This window comes from Onychostoma macrolepis, chromosome 13 (genome assembly GCF_012432095.1).
Source record: "Onychostoma macrolepis isolate SWU-2019 chromosome 13, ASM1243209v1, whole genome shotgun sequence".
NCBI classification, from domain to species: Eukaryota; Metazoa; Chordata; class Actinopteri; order Cypriniformes; family Cyprinidae; genus Onychostoma; species Onychostoma macrolepis.
Window position 1 is genome coordinate 1,808,769 of NC_081167.1, and position 23,036 is coordinate 1,831,804.

Genomic DNA, 23,036 nt, shown 5'->3' on the forward strand with positions numbered 1-23,036 from the left:
TCACACAAAAATAAATTTGGTAACACAGAAAACATGAATTGCCAGTTTTAATTGGATTGACAGGCTCTATTCCAAAACCTAGTGAGCCTTCTAGGGCACCATCCTTACTGAAACGGAACTTCTTAAGCAATTGATTTGGAACGTTCTACCTAGAGCTACTTACAAAGTGCACAGAAGAATCTCTGTTCAACAAATGGTTTCAAAAGAGTTTGGTGTTACCATGTTGCTAAACTAACAAAGTATGTTCATAAATTCATAATCATAAAAACAGAGAGCATACAAATGGTACATTTTCAGTTTTATATTTTATATTCTGCATTTTCTCTTGCTTCGTCTGCCATCTTGGATGGATATTCTTACTCTGGGATTGCCTTCTCTGCAAAAGATACTTGCAATGCTGCCTTAGAATTCTTCCACGTCTCAGTATTGTAGGAGGCAGTGAACCAAAAGCTGCCTACCTTTTGGAACAGCCTTATCATCGATAGTACACCTATGATGCCTTAAAATGCTGCCTAGGTAGGCAGTTCCCTAGGTTGTGGAATAGAGCCATACAGCCACCCCAATTAACATGTACAGTATCACCCTCTCTCGCCCTTACCCTCAGGTCAAACCAAAGCAAATGTTTAGTTTTATTTGCTACTATTTTGTTCAATTTAAGACACCAGCATTGCCCACCACAGTCTTGATGTGTAACTGCGACTCAAATAAACATCAAACCAAAAAATCTCAATTGGTGTTGTCTGTGTGTTGTAATCTGTAGTGCTTAATTTGTAAATTGTGAAATCCTGGAACAAAGCAAGGTGACCGATCCGGCAAGTGATCAGAGGAGGGGAAGTTAACAGAGCATATGCGCAATCACATTGGTGGACCAATTTAAGTGATTGCCAGCTTGCATCAGTTGCTTTTATTTTGCAATTTTTTTGTGTGTGTTTGGGTAGTTTTGTGTAGCTCCTGGTACAGGACAGTTGGAACAACCCAGCGGTTGTGATAAGCGTGAATATTTTGCATCCTTTTCAGGTGAGAGTAGTTCTAAGTTCTGTCAACTTGCATTTTTTTGGTGTAAAGTATAGGTTTGTGTCTTATTTAATTTTTAAAACCGTTTGTTTACTGTAAATCATTTTATTTTATGCGAAATAAACTAAAGGGTGATATCAGTCACCTAAACGTGTTGCATCGGTATTTTCGCAACAATTACTTTAATGTCAATCAGTATCCACCGATTACAGAAGTAGTTACCATGAAAATATAACCTCCAAAATATGGCATGGATAACAAGCATATCTAATTTCCTACTTTCATTATAATTTTATATTTAAAGGGGATAAAGTAATTGACATTATTATTATTATACGTGTGTTTTCATGAAATGTATGCAAGCCACAGGTCAGCATGACCGTTTTTCATTGGTGTGAGGAGGTTGAGGTGCCAGATTGGATTTTGGTGCCAGATCCGGCTTGTTCTGGTGTTGTGCTGAATTCTGGTGTTGACTCTTACAAGAGATGAGCGTTCTAAGGAAAGCTGGGGTTCATGGCGGCTGCCGTGTTGAGATCACATGACCAGCTGCATTCTACTCACCCTCGGTAACTCCTCTAATACCCTCTAGTAAACCCTCTACTTCAGAATAGTGTCATTGATAACTTTTTATGGTGGAGCATCCACAACAATAGATGACAGTATAAAGTCCAAGACCACTACATAAAGATGACTAAGGGGCAGTAAAAATGACAATGCAGCTTAAAAAAAAACAAAAAAACAAGTATATATATATATATATATATATATGTGTGTGTGTGTGTGTTAAACCAGAGCCTTAAGTATCACTCAAGTATTCTACTGACAGCCCCTTGGAGTTCAGCTAGTTCAACCATCAAGCAAAAATCTTTCACTTTTCTGCATGAGCCAGTTGCAAAAAGAAACTCATCAATTTTTCATGAAACTGACCTTGCGGGATACAGATGTGACCTTTGCATAATTTTCTGTCCAAGATCCAAAGCCAAGAGAAAATACTGAAATATGACATTCAGAATTCAGTAGAGGACTCTGACTTTTTTTTTTTTTTTTTTGCCAGAGATGTATTTGTTCATACCAATTTATAAAACAGATAGCTTTAAATTGAGATAAGCAAGGTACAACGTCAAGTCTTAAAATGCCTATAAACACACCTGAAGCTACAAAAAATATCACAGAAAGTTGCTACATTGATTGGCAACCAAAACAGCCCAGAGTAAAGATTTATGAATTATGAAGAATTATGTTTATGCAGTTTATTATTAACAATAAATGTACCTGTTTATGTGTACCTAATGTACTTATAATTCTGATTGGATGAGCTATGTTCAAAACTGTACATTTGCTAGCTGCTAAGCTTCTTGGAAATTATTTGCTATAATAAATCGATTTACGGTTACCAAGTTAGACTTTCAACCACTGTACCCCACATCACCCAACCCGCTGGGAAATTACTGTCTTAATCACTCAGGTGCTTTAACAAACAGCTAAATAGATTTATTATATATAGACAATGCTATGAAATATGCTTTGTTTGGCCATAAGCAGTAGAATGATATACATTTCATCTCTTCATAAAATAAAATAAAAATCTTCTCCTCACAAAAGAAAACAAAAAACAAAGAAATATCACCGCTCTGTTTGCAAGATACTAAACTTTTAAGGAGAATCACACAAAATGATTTACAGTCACAAACTGTACAGCAGAGGTGGGGGACAGCAGGGTAAGCAAGAACATAATAAAGTATTGATATATTTGGTTTATATACATTTCTGTAAAGAGTAAAAAAGGAACATTGAAAGTAAGATATTTTCTCGCTGGGACATACAGCGGTGCGAAAAAAACACATTTGGACACTCAAGTCACACATTGTAGTCTGAATGTCACTGCATTTAAAAACAAAATATATACAAATGATGCTAGAGGTATTCTCAGAACTAACTTTCTGAGGTACTGCTGCAATGAATTTGCCAGCTACTGTCCAGATGACTTTTAGTAGATGTATGAACTGTATTGAAACCTGACAAAGGTCTTTTAGTGAAGTGTTTGCTTATAAAGTGTGCTTGTGCTGTCTTTCATTAATGTAAATGCCACTTGCTTTGATATTTGGCACAATGATGTTCAAACTTTCCCAAGCGCGTCTTAAGTGTCGAAATGGTTTCCGTGGCCGCTGTATCATTCAGAGAATACACTTTAATAGGAGAGACTCACGTCAGACATTCATCAAATAATCACAAGAAAAAAGAGAAAGCTGAGAGAGAACGGGCTAGGAATATACGCTAATACAGAGATGATATTATCATGCACGTGGCTAGTTACTTTTACTCAAAAGGCTTTTCAAGCTTCTCTCCACAGCCTCGTCTAATTCTTCCTCAAGCTCTTCTTTTTTGGACATGGCCAGTTTGGACTCGTAGTCCCGCACCACTTGGTCTATGTAAGGGGCACTTTGTGTTCCGTGCAGCATGAGAGTCCACTCCTTCAGCACGCCACTCTGCGGGGCTTCGCCCTGGAAACCCACCTCCAGCAGCCAGGTTCCTCGAGGGTCCTCGCCCCACGTGTGGGTGGTCATGAAGGGCCACTTGTCGAAGCCCACCTTGGCGTCATCGTCCCGGGGTCGGCGGCTCAGCAGGATGGACTTGGTCCCCATCGGTGACGTCATGTTGATGTTGAGGTCTCCGCGGCGGCTGGCGTTGACGGTGATGACGGCCTGCACATGTTCCAGATAGCGCACAAAGTTGTCTTTGCCCTGGCAGGCATCGGTCGTGACGCTCAGCACCAGTTTGCTGCCCGACTGTATTTTGCTGCGCAAAGAAAGAGAGCGAGATATTACTTGCATGTAATTCTGCTGAAAAAAAAAAAAAAAAGAGTAAGCTGCGACCGACGATGTCTAACTGGCTCATATGTGACCCTGGAGCACAAAACCTGTCGTAAGTAGCACAGGTAAATTTGTAGCAATAGCCAACAATACATTGTATGGGACAAAATTATGCCAAAAATCATTAGGATATTAAGTAAAGATCATGTTCCATGAAGATATTATAAATTTACTTAATTTTTGATTAGTAATATGCATTGCTAAGGACTTCATTTGGACAGCTTTTTCTTAATATTTAGATTTTTTTGCACCCTCAGATTCCAGATTTATAATACAAATAGTAGTATCTCAGCCAAATATCGTCCTATCCTAACAAACCATACATTAATGGAAATCTTATTTATTCAGATTTTAGATGATGTATGTATCTTAATTTCTTATACCTGGTTTTGTGGTCCAGGGTCACATATAGAGACAACAGATGACATTTTATCAGGTGCACTTTATGTTAATACTAAACGTCCACAGATGAGCCTCGGCTGTGCTCTAGGCATCTCAAACCAGACAAGTGTCATGTTCTTCCATAATCACCTCTCTGGAGCAATGGAGATGGGGGGGAAAAGGCCATGTGGAGAAGTTCTGCAGATTTTTTTGTAGGAATCAAGCAGCAATCATTCACAAACGTCTCCATTTCAATACTTATGTAGTGTATTTTATATATAAAAAAGATCTAGTTTTGATTTGATGCTTTCAGCTATCAGTAAGAGTGCAGCACTCTCAGCACTCAGTGAAATGTGAATACTGTAAATGGATATTGAATGAGTAAAAATGTGGGATAGGACTTGTTTGTATCCATTAGGAATTTGTTTGTTACATACAGAAATAAGGAGGGTTTAACAAGGAGAGGAAATTTGTTGCAGAGCACGCTGTTTACATAAAATAATATAAAAACAATGCAAAGACAGACATTTTAAATAGCGTTATTTACAATAACACTAAAAACATGCATTCCCTTGTGAGACAGAAGTATGTTTAATTGTACTGAATGTGTACTTAAGAGTACTTTGAATTTGAAAATGGCATTTTAAAACGCTGTAGTTGCAGATAATATTAAATAAAAGGCCACTTAAGTGTACTTACTGTTTCTTAACACACTTGTGTGCGCTTTGTAATAATGTCAAATTAAAGATTTACTTCAAAGTTTAAGTATCAAATCATTTTTTATCATGTTTTAATAATTTTAAAGTACACTTATTTGATATTACATTTAAAATGTTTAAATGTACTAAATTTCAACTGCATTATGCAATATTTTTGAGTTTCTTTGCCCTCCTATATTTTTAATATATATATATATATATATATATATATATATATATATATATATATATTAGTATTAGTATTTATTTATATTATAGGTCAAATGTATATTAATGTAAAATGTAAAAATTATATTTCTTTTCTTTTTTAATGCTGCAAATCGGACTGAAACAGAATTTCAATGTATAAACATAAGATTATAATAAAGACCTAACCTAATCTAACTTAATCAACAATGGGCAATTATACTGTAAATATTCTTATATAATGTCATTTCTATTGAAACTTCTGTCATGTATTTAAATATATTTTAATTTGTCATAAATTCTTGTCAGTACATTTAGCAGTGCATTTTAACCATATTTCAAAAACAATAGAGGTAATTGTTCTTGTAATCATAAAAATGTACTAAAGTCCTAAGTGGGTCAAAAAAGCACTCTAATAGCATTTCATTTAATTGTAAATAACATGCAGTTCACACTTAAATATTATTTCTGTAGTAAATACTTTTTTATAAGGATGCTAAAGTGTATTTCTTTTTCACAAGGGTTAAGAAAGATATAGTGTTAATTAATATTTCACACTGATTTTAAACCCTTCTGCAGACTTAAATCAGTGCAGAAAAAAGTATATGTGAGCTCGACTATTAGATGAGATAAATCTGTTCCCGGTGACATTTACAGAGTTCATATTAATTCAGCGACATTAGCTAATAAACCGGTATGAATGCGAAGAGCTCTCTGGTCATAATATACAAGCGTCAGGCACAGACAAATGCGCTTCACTACAGCTACAGAAATGTCAAATAAATAATTACTGAAAGAGTATGTGTGCAAAATCTGCAGCTCCAATGCAAAGCTTGTGTTTTCATTTCAGAAACAACCCTACACTTCTGCCATTCTGAGCTACTGCCATTTCAAAACTGGGCCACGGAAAAAAATGATTACATGTTCCTCTATTTTCAATGGCGCACCATCCTGCTGCCAACAATTGCTTTGACCAGATGATGAGTTTTTTCCCCTCTGTAAGGTTGCTTTGTTGTGGCCCGCCGCTGCTGACGGTCTGTTTTGTGCTGCTGTGATGATAACGGCGCAGGACTGGAGTGAGCGAGTGTAAAGTGGATGTAATGGCATTATCAGAGGCAGGTCTCCCAGACTGGTCCATTACGTGCTCAGATTAGTGGGTGTGTTTGTGTGCGCATCAGTCTTTGAGAGGCTAGTGTTTCCCGGGAAACTAGTTGAGAGAAATATCCAAAGGCCACACAAGAGGACACAAGGGTGTGGATGTGATGAGAACAACAGTTATTAAAAGAGCCATGTGAAACGTAGAAGAAAACGTAAGATCCGTTGGCCTACTTAGCACTTAAATGTCAAAAGCACAGACTTTCATGTTAAGCAGGTTTTTGGCAAAATCAAAAACGTAACTGGAACTTTTTCTCTCTCAATTCTAACATTTTTTCTTACAATTCTGACATTTTTCTTGCAATTCTAAGAAAAGTCTAAATTGTGAGATAAAACATTTTTTTTTTTTTTTTCTTTTTTTGTGGTGGAAACCATGAACTGCAGGAACAGAACTGCGAAATGTAAACTCAGAATTATGAGATTCTTTTTTTTATATATATATAATCACAATTCCGTTTATCTCAAATTTTTTTCTCTGAATTGTGAGCTTCACACAATTCTGGATTTGTATCTCGCAACTAACTTATTTATTTGGTAACACTTTATTTTGATGGTCCCTTTTGAGGATTCTGTTGACAATAAGTAACTTTGCACCTACACTATTATTAATTAACTTTGCACCTGGCTATTATTAATTCATCATTGTCATTAGGATATGTTCCCAAAACCTTCAAATTGGCTGTTATTAAGCCTCTCATTAAAAAAAACACAACTTGACCCAAAAGATCTAGTTAATTACAGACCAATCTCGAATCTCCCTTTTCTGTCAAAGATACTAGAAAAGGTAGTATCCTCACAATTATATTCCTTCTTAGAGAAAAATGGTATCTCTGAGGATTTCCAGTCAGGATTTAGACTGTTTCGTAGTACTGAGACTGCTCTCATTAGAGTTACAAATGACCTGCTCTTATCATCTGATAGTGGTTGTATCTCTCTATTAGTGCTACTGGATCTTAGCCCTGTGTCCGACACTATCGACCACAACATTCTTTTGAATAGACTAGAAAACTTTGTTGGCATTAGTGGAAGTGCATTAGCATGGTTCAAATCATACTTATCTGACTGCCATCAATTTGTAGCAGTGAATGAAGAGGTATCATATCGATCACAAGTGCAGTATGGAGTACCTCAAGGCTCAGTACTAGGGTCGTTACTTTTCACACTTTACATGTTACCCTTGGGAGATATTATCAGGAAACACGGTGTTAGCTTTCACTGTTATGCTGATGATACTCAGCTCTATATTTCTTCGGAATGCATAGTCGATATAAAAAACTGGATGACGAGTAATTTCTTACTGCTAAATTCTGAAAGACAGAGGTGTTAATTATCGGACCTAAAACCCCCACATTTAATAACTTAGAACACTGTCTAACACCTGATGGCTGCTCTGTAAATTCTTCGTCATCAGTCAGGAACCTAGGTGTGTTATTTGATAGCAATCTTTCCTTTGACAGCCACGTTTCTAGCATTTGTAAAACTGCATTTTTTTCATCTTAAAAATATATCTAAATTGAGACCTATGCTCTCGAAGTCGATTGCAGAAATGTTAATTCATGCATTTATGACCTCAAGGTTAGATTATTGTAATGCTTCATTGAGTGGTTGTTCTGCATGCTTAATAAACAAACTACAGTTGGTCCAAAATGCAGCAGCTAGAGTTCTTACTGGAACCAGGAAGTATGACCACATTAGCCCGGTTCTGTCAACACTGCACCGGCTCCTTATTAAACATTGTGTAGATTTTAAAATCTTGTTAATTACTTTTAAAACCCTGAATGGTTTAGCTCCTCAGTACTTGAGCGAGCTCTTATCGCATTATAGTCCTCCACGTCCAATGCGTTCTCAAAACTCTGGCCATTTGATAATACCTAGAATATCAAAATCAACTGCGGGCGGCAGAACCTTTTCCTATTTAGCGCCCAAACTCTGGAACAATCTACCTAACACTGTTCGGGAGGCAGACACACTCTGTCAGTTTAAATCTAGATTAAAGACACATCTCTTTAACCTGGCTTACACATAATACAGTAATACGCTTCTAATATTCAAATCCGTTAAAGGATTATTAGGCTGCATTAATTAGTTCAACCAGAACCGGGAACACTCCCCATAACACCCAATGTACTTGTTACATCGTAAGAAGAATGGCGTCTACGCTAATATTAGTCTGTTTCTTTCTTATTTCGAGATCACCGTAGCCACCCGATCCAGTCCGTATCCAGATCAGATGGTGGATCAGCACCTAGAGATGACCTCTACAGCCCTGAATGTCAGCTGAGATCAGGACACCTAGATGAGCCCCAGAGACAGATCCCCAGTGAAGACCTCGTCACCTAGATGGCCATCAGGACAAGACCTCAGGAACCAAATGAGTCCTTTACACAATCTGACTTTGCTGCGTTTGGAATTGAACTGCGGGTTCGTCTGGTCAGAGGAGAACCGGCCCCCCGACTGAGCCTGGTTCTCCCAAGGTTTTTTTCTCCATTCTGTCACCGATGGAGTTTTGGTTCCTTGCCGCTGTCGCCTCTGGCTTGCTTAGTTGGGGACACTTCATTTCCAGCGATATCGTCGACTTGATTGCACAGATACTATTTAAACTGAACTGAGCTGGACGATGACATCTCTGAATTCAATAATGAAATGCCTTTAACTGAAAATTGAATGTTTCATCTTGTCATTTTACATTATTAACACTATTTTCCTATTCTGATATTGGAAAGTTGCTTTGACACAATCTGCATTGTTAAAAGCACTATATAAATAAAGGTTACGTGACTTGACCTACATGTCAACTAACTCTCATTAGAGTATTAGTAGACTATCTTCTTAATATCTCCTAGCTCTTTATTGTGATGGTGTCCCAACAGATACTGACTATAAGTAACTTTGCAAGAATGCCAACTTATTCTAACCTTAACCCTACCGGTCTACTAATACTCTACTAACACTCTAATGAGAGTTGGTAGATATGTAGATGCAAAGTTACATAGTCAACAGAACGTGTTAAAGGGACCATCAAAATAAAGTGAAACCATTTATTTTGTATCCCATGGCGTCCATAGTGATGGGTGTTATTTGTAAGCACAAGAAGAATAAATTTAATTCAGAAAACCATTGTGTGTTAATTCATAATTTATGTGCAACAAATGTATGCAACGTTACGTTTATTATCTGTAATAATTTATGAAGACAAAACACAGTACATTGAGGTCTATGAAGCTAAGGAAAAATACAAATAGTGTGTAAGTACCAAATCTGATTGACTTATGAAAATTAAAGTACCTGAACTGCAGTGACCTGATTTTATGCAAATGTAATTAACAGCTTCGTTTATAACACATCAGTGAACAGGGAACTCTGAGAGACAAACTGAGCCATGAAACCAGTGAGAATTATAAAGAAAAGAGAGTGGGACTGAAATTCATGAATGCTGTTATTGATAGCAAATAAGGAGGAACATGAGCTCATGCTTTCATTTTAATTACATTTGGAGACAAAAGGTGGGCCACTGGGTGTCATTTGCTGCCTGTGAATAGCTTGTTTTTTGTTTCTGTATAGCTTTGTGTGAGCTCTGCAACAACTACTCTGCAACAAAACAACATTTCATATCTATCTAAAATGATTTAAGAAGTGCTTTGTAAGGTATACTGCCATTCAAAGGTTTGGGATCAGTAAGAATTTTGAATGTCTCTTATGCTCATCAAGGCTGTATTTATTTGATCAAAAACAAAGAAGAAACAATAATTTTGTGAAATACTATTTCAATTTCTAATATTGTTTATTATATATATATATATATATATATATATATATATATATATTTCTGTGATGCAGTGCTGAATTTTCAGCATCATTACTCCAGTCTTCAGTGTCACATGATCCTTCAGAAATCATTCTAATATGCTGATTTATCATCAATGCTGGAAACTGTTGTGCTGCTTCATATTTTTTTAGAACCTGTGATACTTTTTTTCAGGATTCTTTGATGAATGAGAAGTTAAAAAGAAAGAAGAGAGAAGTCTTTACTATCACTTTTTTATCCATCCTTACACATCCTTGCTGAATAAAAGTATTCATTACTTTCAAAAATATAAAGAAAGAAAAAAAAATAACGGTAGTGTATATTGTAACACAAGATATGTATTTGATTAAACATTGTTCTTTTTTACTTTTTATTTATCAAAGAATCCTGAAAAAAAGTATCACAGGTTCCAAAATATGAAGCAGCACAACTGTTTCCAACATTGATTAGAAATCAACATATTAGAATGATTTCTGAAGGATCATGTGACACTGAAGACTGGAGCAATGATGGTGAAAATTCAGCTTTGCTTTACATGAACAAATTATATTTTAAAGTATATTAAAATAAAAACTATTATTTTAAATTGCAATAATATTTCACAAAATGACAGGTTTTCTGTATTTTTGATCAAATAAATACAGCCTTGATGAGCATAAGAAACTTAAATAAAAAATACAAATCTGACTGATCCCAAACTTTTAAATGGTAGTGAATATATAAAAAGCATATTTTTGAAAACTGCTTAACTTTTTTTTTTTTTTAGCTGATAGAGTTAAAAAAGTACTGTAATATCATAGAAAAGGTATAGAAACGGTCATGTATCATTATCACATGTAGGTGAGAAGGTTGGCTGAATCCTGTAATGGCTCAGACAGTCACAGATTCAGGGAACTCCTGCGAAATCCTACCTGGTCTCATGGCATAAACGTACCTGGGGGCACTTTTTAGCGAGACACGAAATACGTACCAATAAGTACAAATCACTGCAGTTTCCAAAAGAAATGAACACTAGAGGCAGTAAAACGCCGACACCTTTTATTCCTTTTCACACAAATTACAAAGTTTCGATTAATAAAGTGTAATTTTCGCACAATTACTTGAAGAATATCACGTTATGACTATGCTGGGAGATTTGAAAACTGCTGCTTTTGAACGTTAGCATCACACATATCCAGCTTCATATCTATGGGTTTTCATAGACGGTAGGTTTGTTCAGCTCACGGAGTACGGAGACGAATTTGAGAGCTGAGGAGCTCCTGTTCAAGTCCCGTGTAACTACGGTTCGACAAAACAGTTCAAATCTGCGTAAAAGGAAGTTGAAATGGCATAGTTGCATCTACAAATACGTTTTCATATCAGTTTTGCATTTGTTAACACTATCGGGTAGGTTTAGGGTTGGGTTTGATGTAGGGCATATTTCCAACATGATACAGCATTAACTTTTAGCGACGGTCCCCGGATATTTGAATTCTGAACCACCGCAATACGTACCTGAAGCAACGTAATAAAAACATTCCAGGATTTATGTATTGAACCTGTGTTTTAGCGCCACTCAGTGGACATTTCTCTATGAAACTGCGGCGAAACGTCTTGCTAAAATGTGCCCGCAGGTACGTTTATGCCATCACACCAGATTGGCGAAATCAATTAAACCCTGATTTTTCCTGACGACAGTGACACTTGCGATGTGTTCTGTAGTTAGTTTCATGTGCGCGTGGAAGCATTCATTAGTCAGTGGACAACTTCCACTCATTACACTTCACTCACATCTCTACTGCGCCGCTGCTTAATTGCTGTTCTTGAATTGTGACTCGCCAGAACTCCCACCAACCCTGTGTGAGGTATGATACGAGGGCTGACACTGTCGATGGAGGTTTTGACAAAGACACCTACACAAACAAGTGCACACACACACACTTGGCGTAATTGTGGCTGTTGCCATAGCATGCAGTGCCCAGCAGTGAGTGGGAGAGTACTAATTATAGCAGATGTGAGAACGAGCGGCCGAGAGCAGCAGAGTGTGGAGAGTCAGGAGGGCGACACATGCAATATGCCTTCACACAGAGCACAGAGGGGGTCAGAGCGGCCGGATAACACCACAATCACACACAGGTAATGCATATCAAAACAGAGGGAAAATAATATTTAACACCACAGTGAATTCTGAAATCAAAGCTGTATTACATTTCCCCTCTGTTTTGATATGCATCATGTGTGTATGATGGCTTTATCTTGTGTTTTAGGCACTCCAGGGACTTTCACACTGAGCTTGGTTTAGTGATGTAAATGTAAGATGCAATGATGTCCTTGCATAAAAACTATAGATACCTATGGAGCCATTCACTGGAGTGATCAATCGCGTGCAACAAAGCAAGATTTTATTTTTATTTTTTTCACCAGTATGTCAACTATGGTCCCACTTTATATTGAGTGGCCTTAACTACTATGTACTTACATTTAAATTAATCTTTAGATCACTTTGCTGTTGCACAAAAGAGCGAGACTGGTGGCACTATAGCACAGAAAGCAGTTTTCAAGACCAGTGTAAACACAGATGAAAAGTATTATATAATGTTATTATATTAGAAACACCATTCAAACATAATTTAGAAAATTAGAAATAGTTTTAGAAATGATCCCATCAAACTAAACATGAAATTGCTGAAATAGAAAGACTGAAATAGTTTTTTCTTTAAAACTTAGAAAAATCATCTTTGTACAGGGTAGGATAATAATGATTACCAGGCAATGCCACAAATAGTATCTAAAATGTACATTTATGACCCCATAATAAATATGGCCAACAGGATATGATGTCACAGTGCTTATTTTGTGAATAATTAATACGTAACTTTCCCTACAAACCATCAGGCACCATTTTTGGAGTTTGTGTTTGTTTTAGCTCAACCCTTGATTGATCAAACATCTTTGTGCTTGGGTTTACAGGTCAGATTTCATTAAACTGAATAACATTGTGTGTTCTTAAAATGTTTGTCTCCATAATCACTTATTAAAATGTAATTACTTGTTCTGACTTTGTGACCTTGCGATGGTTTTTCAGTGCCTTTTACCTTTTAATTCAGTCAATTGACTCTATGAATGCAGACTGCATTTGTGTTTCTGCTAAAAATCTCAAAAAAACTCTTCCTGTCATGTAACTGTTGGTCAAAAATCATTAGCCACAGTAAACTTAACATTTTAGTATATTATATTTAAACCATAAAGTTTTAGTAGAAGCTTTAAATACCCTTAATGCGAAAGTGGATAATATTGCTTTGTCCTGTTGTGTAAAACTTCCTCAAGATTTAATTTTGTGCTTAATATTCTTACAATTTCTATATACTGCACTGCACTGGAAGTTGCGGTGGCCACTTAAGCAAATGCAAAAACGAGTCAATTTCTGGTGGATCTAATGATCCATTAAATCACGCTCTACATTTGTCTCCAACATCCTGTTCATATGGAAATATTACTGTCGGACTGCTGCAGTGAAATGGTTGCAGCAGCATGGTTGTTTTTTCTGTTGTGTTCTCGTACTCACTGTATCTCCTGCACGGATCCAGCCACACAGTGGAATCGTTCCGGGACGGTCTTCCACTCCCGCGCCAGTTTGACCATTCCTCCAGCATCCAGCACGCCGTATCCAAACAGATGGTTGAACTCCAGGCCCACACCGTTCCTCCTCCACTGGTGCACCTCGTCATGCAGCTTGTTCCTCTTAGAGGTGAGGACCGTCAGGTGCTGCAGGTCCCTCCACGTCAGGTTCGGACTGCAGGCAAACACAACAAAAGAAATAAAGTCAAGCCTAGGAGAGAAAATCACTAGCATGACTGCTGTTTGTCATAAACTTGAATCATTCAAGCCTCCTTCAAGCTCCCAATCCTAATAGTTATCATATCCATTCAATATAAAATGTGCTCTATTGAGTGAATGTCTTCCTGCAAAGTGCACATAGCAATGGAACAACACAATAAAAAACACATATGGTTTCTCATGTAGCTTGACTCAAGATGAAGAGCAATTTGCACAGAGCGCTAGAAGAAACGGATATCTTTGACCATACTCTGACCATTAATCCTAGAGATTGGCAGTAAAACTAAACTCAAATATGAGGCATGAGGTTTATATTTTATTAATACACAGCTCTCTGGAATACTGGAACCCTTAGCGATCGTAGGAAAATGGCTTGGAGGTCTTCAGTACTGCTTTTATGGTGAACTCTGATACATGGACAGAAGCTCAGAAGTCTCAAGTTAAATCAAGAGCGAGAAGAGCCAGATCAAGCTGCTTGTCTTTCATATAGTCTGAGAGTAACGGATGATCAAAAAAGAAAAAAAAAAAAGCAAGGCAGGGACTTGATTCTGTGCATTGGTTGTTGATTGGATGTTGAGATGTGGGTGTGGCTCTCAACAACAGAGGCGGAGTTTAAGAGCACTAAATGATTGGAGAAGTCCTGTTTATTCGTCATTGAAGAGAAGTCTGTCATTTCACTGGAAGAACCAGTTATGACATTTTGATATGAAAAAAAAAAATTAACCATGCATCGATGGACTTAATGTAACTTAAAGGGCTGGACTGGTAATCTGGCAATCATGCAGGGACAACTGCCCATTGGTTTGTATTGTATTGCTTCAACCCTGGAAATATGGGGAAGTATTGCAAAGTCTATAAGCAGGCCAGAGGCAGGACACGAGAACAGACGCGCTAGCAGAGAAAGCACAGCAAGCTCACTTATCACGATGCTCGAAATATTCAAAGAAAACCCTAAATACTAAATTGGGGGTGGGAGTTTACATGAATGTATCTCTGTCTTCAGAAAAGTTTTGATGGCATTTTCTTTTCATCTTACCTCCATATAATGCATATTAATGTAGTGTTAATAAGAGTACCTCTGCTTTGTTTACAGCGATGACCAAGGAAACGCTGTTTTGTGACTGTTGCACCTACTGGCAGGGGATGAATTGGAATTTTTAGCATACTGTGACTATTTTGAAATGATACAATATAATTTAAATAAAAAGTAACTGCTCATGCATCTTTGTTTGGATTGTGATTAAAATGCAGTGGCGGCCTCTAATTTCAAATGGCTGCAAATCTTGTTCATGTACTCTTTCATTCTTTCTTGTCTTTTGGTCAGTTGGTATCAGAATTGGTCTGGTATACACACATATAAATATGACTAGGCCACTTCTGATCATAGTGTGCCGCTTGGACCGAAAATGCCAGGGCTGATTTTTTGTTCCAGTCCAGCCCTGAACCATACTGCACTACACTCCTCTGAGTACTGCTGAAATATACAAACACATGCAAATAAGATGCCATTTATGATGTGGATTTACATTTGGCTGAACAAAGAGACCTGCTCTCTCGCTACCTACATCATTATTTAGTACTGAGCAAACACAAAGACTTTACACAGGGAAGGCTGTGTCAACAGTTATTAACACCAGTCCTGACACCGTAATGTCCTACTGAAATGTGTGAACGGAGGCAGAAATGATGTGGCAAAACAGCCTTTTTCCCACCAGTCGCTCCTTACAAAGCTTTCTCAATCAAGTGTAATGAACACAGTTGCTGTTGAAATCACTGTCTGTTCCTCCACCTCGAGATCATGCGCTTCTGACTGTGTGACAGGTATTAGTGATACTCGGCTTCAGTCACAAAAAAGATGCCATTAAACAAATATAAAAAATATACTGTCTTTGTGTTTCATCTACATTAATTTGGAGATTGAATGTGAAATTAATTCAATATAAAAGTGTATTTAAAAACTTTAATGTTAGGTGGGATTAATCTCACATAATTTCAGAAAAAAATGTGCGATTAATTAGTTATTTTTTAATCGATTGACAGCACTAGTCATAGCTCTCTGTAGTTGATTTCAGTCAGTGTGGTTCCTCGACATGAAATATCGAGTCTTGAGCTTCACACTCTTCTAATGAGTCTAAAGTGCCAGATGCAGCCAAATATGATTTGTTTCCTGGCATTCAGAGAAACATGGGTAATTGTTGGCTTGAACCAAAAGCGACTTTCAGTTTCCTTTTCATGAGGTGATCAGCGACATACACGCCAATTTGATTCCTCATCAACGGCTGAAAGTATGTGGATATGAAGCGTCTCACCCGAGGGTCTCAGAAATGAACAGTGATACCCTCCTTTCCTCCAGCAGGGCAACAATCACACATTTATCGTGCTGCTCCAGCTACTTTTTCTGGCCAGGTACTTGTTTACTGAACGTCTGACTGTGATAGACTGGCCATCTGTTCAGGGAAGTTTGGAGAATGAATGGATGACTGAATGTTACAAAAAAAGGCTTTGGGTGGAATGTAAGTTTTAAAATCGAGTAGTAAGACTTATAAGTAAAGGAGTGTGAAGCAGCGAGTTTATTTGTTGGCAGGTCATGCGGTAACATCATCATTCAACTCTCTAATCACCAGGAACGCAGCTTCGGCTCTGGCATCAGCACGGTTTCCGTGTTAAAGGGTATCAATCATACACGAGGGAGGTTTTAGAGCGGGAGTTGTGCTTGTGGTGCTGCGCTCTGACACAATCCTCGTCAGCAGTAATCTACGATCTCAGCTGCCTTCTGCCAGCAACGCTGCCTTATTGTTTCATAAATCTTTGATAGAAGATCGCTACTCATCAGAGCTGTGTGCTGGAAAGCAGAAGTGTACATACTTGGCCTCCAATGCCAGGGCAAACACGCCAGCGGCCTCAGGGGCGGCAGCAGATGTGCCTGAATGACGCAGTGTACAGTTTCCATACAGATCCGTGGTGGCCTGGAGACAGACGCAGACAAAGAGAAAGCCTAATTAAACATTGGTGCCAATGATATTCTGATTACACTTCAACAAACAGCAGGTGAAAAATGCCTTTGAAATTCTAATTCAGTTTTGAACTGACTTCAGAGGGAGCAAACAGGATGCATAATTCTGGGTTAAATTTAAATTTCCAAAAACATTAGATCATTGTTATTAGATCAATTCATATTTTTTGACTATAGTGGAATAACATCAAGAAGTCAAACCAACATACACTGTAAAAAGTGATTTTTCAAAATAGTAAATACAATTTAAAAACACAAATGTTTCATTTTTTTTTTTTACCTTAAAATGTTTCATTTAATTCAATGTTGCTTGCTGAATCTTTGTAATTGTTAAATTTAATAGAATTTTTTTTTTTTTTTAAGTGTACAAGGTGGAAACAGCAAAATAAAAATGATTTGTTCCTGCTCATTTTGTTGTTGCGTTGGCCCAATGAAATTCCTCTGTTGTGTGACTGTGTTGAATTTGTTTAAATGCAATTCAGTAAATTTCCCTTCCTGTCCTGTTTGTTGATGATTAACAGAACTTGTAATGAAGCACTTGGTTCATTTGTGCAGTGAGGAAAACCCTACAAAATCCCAAAGCTTTGTTCGTCACAACACTTTGAGGTAATGTAGACTTTGGAGTTGCCCGGCATTTCATGATCTATCAAAGGCAGGAGATGAAAGAAGCATCCATATTTACCCTCCAGAGATGGGCGTTTGTACTTGTGACCAATTTTGACTGATGTAAGCAAACCTCACTAAAAGCAATGAGATGAAAGTCAAAAAAAATGAATTATTTAGTGCTTTGTTTTATGTGGTGTAGGCCTAATTTGTGTGAATATATTTGAATGGATATCATTGTCTGTGAAAAATATTGGTTAATAAATCTTGTGTATGTTTTTCCTAAAGCTGTCGCAGGTATCATGTTAACAATGAAGAAACAGCTATAAATAAGAAATTCAGATGCAGTGTATATCAATTCATTTGCTTCATAATGTAATCACCGAATCCGCACAAGTATCACCTAACTAAACATTAAACATTAACATTAACAGCAAGACATATTATCGTATTTTCTGTCTTTAAAGAAATTGTTCATCCAAAAATGAAATTGCTTTCATAATTTATTCACTTTCATGTTGTTCCAAACCTGTCTGCTATATTTTGTATTATAGATATTATGACAATTATTTAAATTCTCTCAAGTCCCAAATAGACACCATGTAATTAACATAAAAACTGTTAATTTCTGCATTTATTTTAACTGTGTCTTCTAACGTTTTGTGTGACAAACTGATCAAAATATAAGTTTATAATTCACTAATAATCTTCCCCTTTTTAATTAAAAAAATGTAATCATTTGCCATTTCTTTTAGTTTCATTTCTTCTGTTCAGTGCTCAATCAGAGAGAAGCGATAAACTGGCGACTCACAACACCAAACCCAAGCAGCCCTGATCACCCTGAGAGAATCCGGACTGACACGAGGCAATTCCTGCCTTTCCTCTGACAGACTAACCACAGTCTTCATCTCAGACGCTTTCTTTGATCGGGAGATACGCTCTGATTAAGTTCCCAGCTCAATGCATCCCTCCGACTCCATCTGAGAGTCATTGTTCAGACACAAAATGGATGAAACGATTAGCTCCCCATCATTTTATCACTGTCACACTCTGTATTATCATGCTGCGGAAAAAGCGATTGTGTTTCAAAAGCTGTTTTAAAAGCTTTAAAAAAGGTGTTTTAAGCTGTTTCGAAAATGTTTTAAAGCACCTATTGACTTTGGCACACCAAATTGAATATTGCTGTAAAAATTTCCAGACTCAATAGCACACAACTGGAACCGTCCTGAACCTGATTTCACCTCAGAAAGATATATCCCACAGATGATTGCCTTTCACAACATCCAGTGATAAAAATAAAAAGAGTAAAATATAAGAAGATGATATAAAATATAAAAGTGGATATAATAAAATAATAAGAATTAAAATAATAAATGGTGATGTTGTAATAATGTTGTATAAAGGGCATTATAATTAAATCAAATAAATTTCATAATAATATGTCTGAAATTATAGTGGAATAATAATAATAATAAATCTATTTCTATCAATACATAACATATATTACCACAAACATTATATTAAAACAGTGTATATATAAACAATGTATAAAAGATGTAATAACGGTAATAGTAATAAATGGTAATACCATTGTAATAATGTTGTAATAAATGTTAGGTCACACTTTATATTAGGTGGCCTTAACTACTCTGTACTTACATAAAAAAATAAGTACAATGTACTTAATGTGTTCATATTGTATTGCAAAACACTTTTGCTGCTATTAAAGTGGGATGTGGGTAAGGTTAGGGACAGGTTTGGTGGGATGGGTAGGTTTAAGGGTGGGTTAAGGTGTAAGGGATGGGTCAACAGTGTAATTATAAATGTAATTACAGAAATTAATTACAGATGTAATTACATAAAGGTATTATTAACAATATAAGTACAATGTAAGAACATGTATGTACACAATAAGTGCATTGTATCAAATTATTAATTTAAATATAAGTAGTTAAGGCCACCTAATATAATTATATATACAACATTGTGCCTTTAAAAATAATAATTAATAAAACATAATTTGGGGTGGAAAATGGCTTTGTTTGTGTTTTGCAAGTAATTTTTTTTTTAAGGACTGAGTTGGTGCCCCCCATTTCAAACAAACTAAATCTGTAGGAAACACCGATAAACACACACACACTCACCACGCCTGCTTCAGGGTTTCGTTTACGGCCGTTGCTGAAGGTGGAGGCGAGGGTGGAGGAGCAGCTTTCATCGTAGAGCGCGGTGCGTCCGTCATTGATGGCCGAGTTAATAGAGATGGTCCACATGCTGGAGGCGTATCCGTCGCAGTTACAGTCGTCATAGCTACCACCGTCTCCGGAGGCCCACACATAGATGCTGCCTTTCCCACCTCGGCCCTGTCGGACACGCAAGAACGGCACGATTACAAACAGCACTCGCACCTGCTACAGCTCAATAAGGAGCAGTCCACGCTCTTTGATATTTCTCTTCAAGAGCCTTCCAGATTTACTCAATTTATCATACAAATTACACTCGCATAGTAATTCAACAAGACATAAGAGAGGCGTTTCGAGACCTTTTAAAGACTACAACTCTCCTCTGAGTGTCGATGATTCAGGCACAGGCATTGTGTTTAAGGTTCTCGTCTGAACATATAATTTTGATGCTTTTAGCTGAATGCAAAAGCGCTCTTTTCTTTAGGCTTTGTGTTTTATAGTGGCAGGCACCTGACAGGAGGAAATTTGTACAGTGCAATTGTGATCTTAAAAGGGTGCTTGATTATTGTTATTTGAACAGTACGTGGTGATTTACCATGCTAACACATTGAGGAGAGATTACGGTGCTTCCAGACCCCTGGGCATCAGCCTCTTTGGAGTAAACAAATAAGAAAATAAGATGGTGTCTTCACATTCTGCAATCGCTACAGAAACTTTATGACTTCTCATAATTTAGATTTTATATCAAAATGACTCATTCAGCATCTAATAACCCCAATCTTATGTTTGGCAAATGTGACTTGTCAAGGGGCTAATAAAACTTGTTTGCTAATATGAGAAACAAAGTCACAATGGTGTAATGCAATAAAGCCACAATTACACACCACGTGTTTAATACATTGCAATTTGGACTTCATCAACCTCGAAGCTATGCTAAGGTGTTCAGAAGGCATTATTAGAGCCGAGGAAGTGCTAGAGACCAAAAACGCATCTCATTTCTTCAACCCTGACTCATTGGAAAAATGTGCCTGTAATTTCTGTAAAATGATACGAAACATTGTTTCTTGTGGGTTTTGCAACACGTTTAGATGTCCAGTGAGTGGTGCTAAAAGTGTATTTAATTTATCAGAAACAGATGAATGTTAATCTGGCAATGTTTTATTACATTGGTCATTGTACATATCGCAGCAGTTTTGATCCGCTAAGAAGTTCAAGCTTTATTGCATTCGTACCACCTACACTAAACCAAAGTGATAGTGTTAACAAAAGCACATTGAGCACAACGTGAGATAAAAAACACATTTGTTGAAGCAACCACATTTTTATCTTACTTTGACTAGTCTTTGATCTTTGATCGGGAGATACGCTCTGATTTAGTTCCTAGCTCAATGCATCCCTCCGACTCCATCTGAGAGTCATTGTTCAGACACAAAATGGATGAAACGATTAGCTCCCCATCATTTTATCACTGTCACACTCTGTATTATCATGCTGCGGAAAAAGCGATTGTGTTTCAAAAGCATGTTTTAAAGCACCTATGATGACTTTGGCACACCAAATTGAATATTGCTGTAAAAATTTCCAGACTCAATAGCACACAACTGGAACCGTCCTGAACCTGATTTCACCTCAGAAAGATATATCCCACAGATGACTGCCTTTCACAACATCCTCATCATTTATTTTTGTGATAAAAATAAGAAGAGTTTATCGAGGGATATCTGTTATAGAGAGTCGTGACTTGTGATTTATGGGACTCCACAATGCAAGTGCAGTGCTCTACCAGGTGAGCTACCGAGCAAGTTTACTTCATAGGAAAAGCCATATATATGGAACTGATTATGTGATGCAAACATCAAAATTAATGAACAAATTATGCACTACAGTAAGTGTTTTGAGATCGCAAGTCTTTACCCCTCATTTTGACCCGGAGAGGAAATAATTTTTCCCGAAAATGTTCATGTTATCAGATTAAACAAAAACGTACTGACTTTCCTTAAACAGGGTAAAACAACTCCCCCTTTTTTGGGGGGGAATGTTTTTTTTTTTTTCCACCTTGTTACACTAGTGGTGTTCCCAGTCAAAAATTCCCAGCCTATAAAAAATTGCTTATAAGTTTCTTGTTATGCTATTTTATCACCAAATGCTAGAGTCAATCTTTTTATCAACTTGTTTTCTTTCAAGTGAGGCATAACGAGAAATTTATGAGCTATTTTTTGTAGGCTGGTCATTTTTGCACGTGAACACCAAAGGTGCATAGGGTTTTCAATACAGCACAAATCAATCATCTGCTCCTGTAATCATAATTTGTGTGAAAAGGAATAAAAATGAAGGTAGAAGCATGTTTTCAGATGAACCTATGTTGCATTTCTTAGTTTATTTCACACTGTGCCAACATTTAGAGGCACCTATTTGAGTGTTTTTGTCTATCAATATCAATTTTTCATTTGTGCCTTGTTTCTGGGTGTCAGACCTCTCAGGGTACTGGCCCCATTGGTCTAGGCCAGGGGTGGGGAACGTTGATCCTGGAGGGCCGGTGTCCCTGCAGAGTTTAGCTCCAACCCTAATCAAACACACCTGAAGCAGCTAATCAAGGTCTTCAGGATGCAGTTAGGTATTTTTTTTTTCCAGGGTTTTTCAGGGTTGGAGCTAAACTCTGCAGGAGAGTGGCCCTCCAGGATCAACGTTCCCCACCACTGGCCTGGACCATGATCCAACTCTTTTTACATTTTGCTCAACTGATTAAATTAATATTATGGTTCCTGTAAAAGAAAAGATCCAATATTACAGACCACAAACAACTTCAACTGGTGTCATTTCTCTCTCTATTTCTCTTTCTCTCTTGCTGTTAATGAATGGAGACCCATCAGCTGAACTCTGGAACAATTAGCTAAAACAAAGGGTTGTGCTTTAAGCACTGCTGGTTTTGTAACAAGCTTTGTTTAGTGTGGGAGGGAAAACATTTCTTCCAGACGACTGAAGGAACAATTGGTCAAAGAGCAGGAACAGGAGCGTCTGTGCAGCTATTCACACAATGCAGTGTCATGACAATGACTTCAGTATGGGTTATAATTATGAGTAGTTTCTATCACATTGCTACAGTACACATGATTTCTTACAGTGCCTGAAGTCCCTGTGATATTCTGCTCTCAAGAATGACTCGGGGTCCTCCTTCAACACAAGTTTGTGGGATTATTCACCAATTTTTTATCAACTGCCAGGTGAAAATGCCAGGCCTGATTGCTGGGAACAGTAAAAGCACACCTCTCCTCAATCATGATTTGAGGTCGGTCA

At 37.2% G+C, this 23,036-nt stretch overlaps 1 protein-coding gene across 1 annotated transcript in view; it reads right to left on the reverse strand.

The window, feature by feature from the left end:
* Positions 1–2,067: 2,067 nt before the first annotated feature.
* Positions 2,068–23,036, reverse strand: part of pcsk2 (proprotein convertase subtilisin/kexin type 2) — a 55,313-nt gene continuing 34,344 nt past the window's right edge. Inside the window, exons 9-12 of the mRNA XM_058796878.1 lie at positions 19,707–19,922; positions 16,812–16,912; positions 13,675–13,902; positions 2,068–3,810 (exon numbers count right to left, since the gene is read on the reverse strand). Coding sequence (XP_058652861.1) covers positions 3,321–3,810; positions 13,675–13,902; positions 16,812–16,912; positions 19,707–19,922 — 1,035 coding nt within the window. The 3' untranslated portion in view covers positions 2,068–3,320. The remainder of the gene's footprint in view (positions 3,811–13,674; positions 13,903–16,811; positions 16,913–19,706; positions 19,923–23,036) is intronic.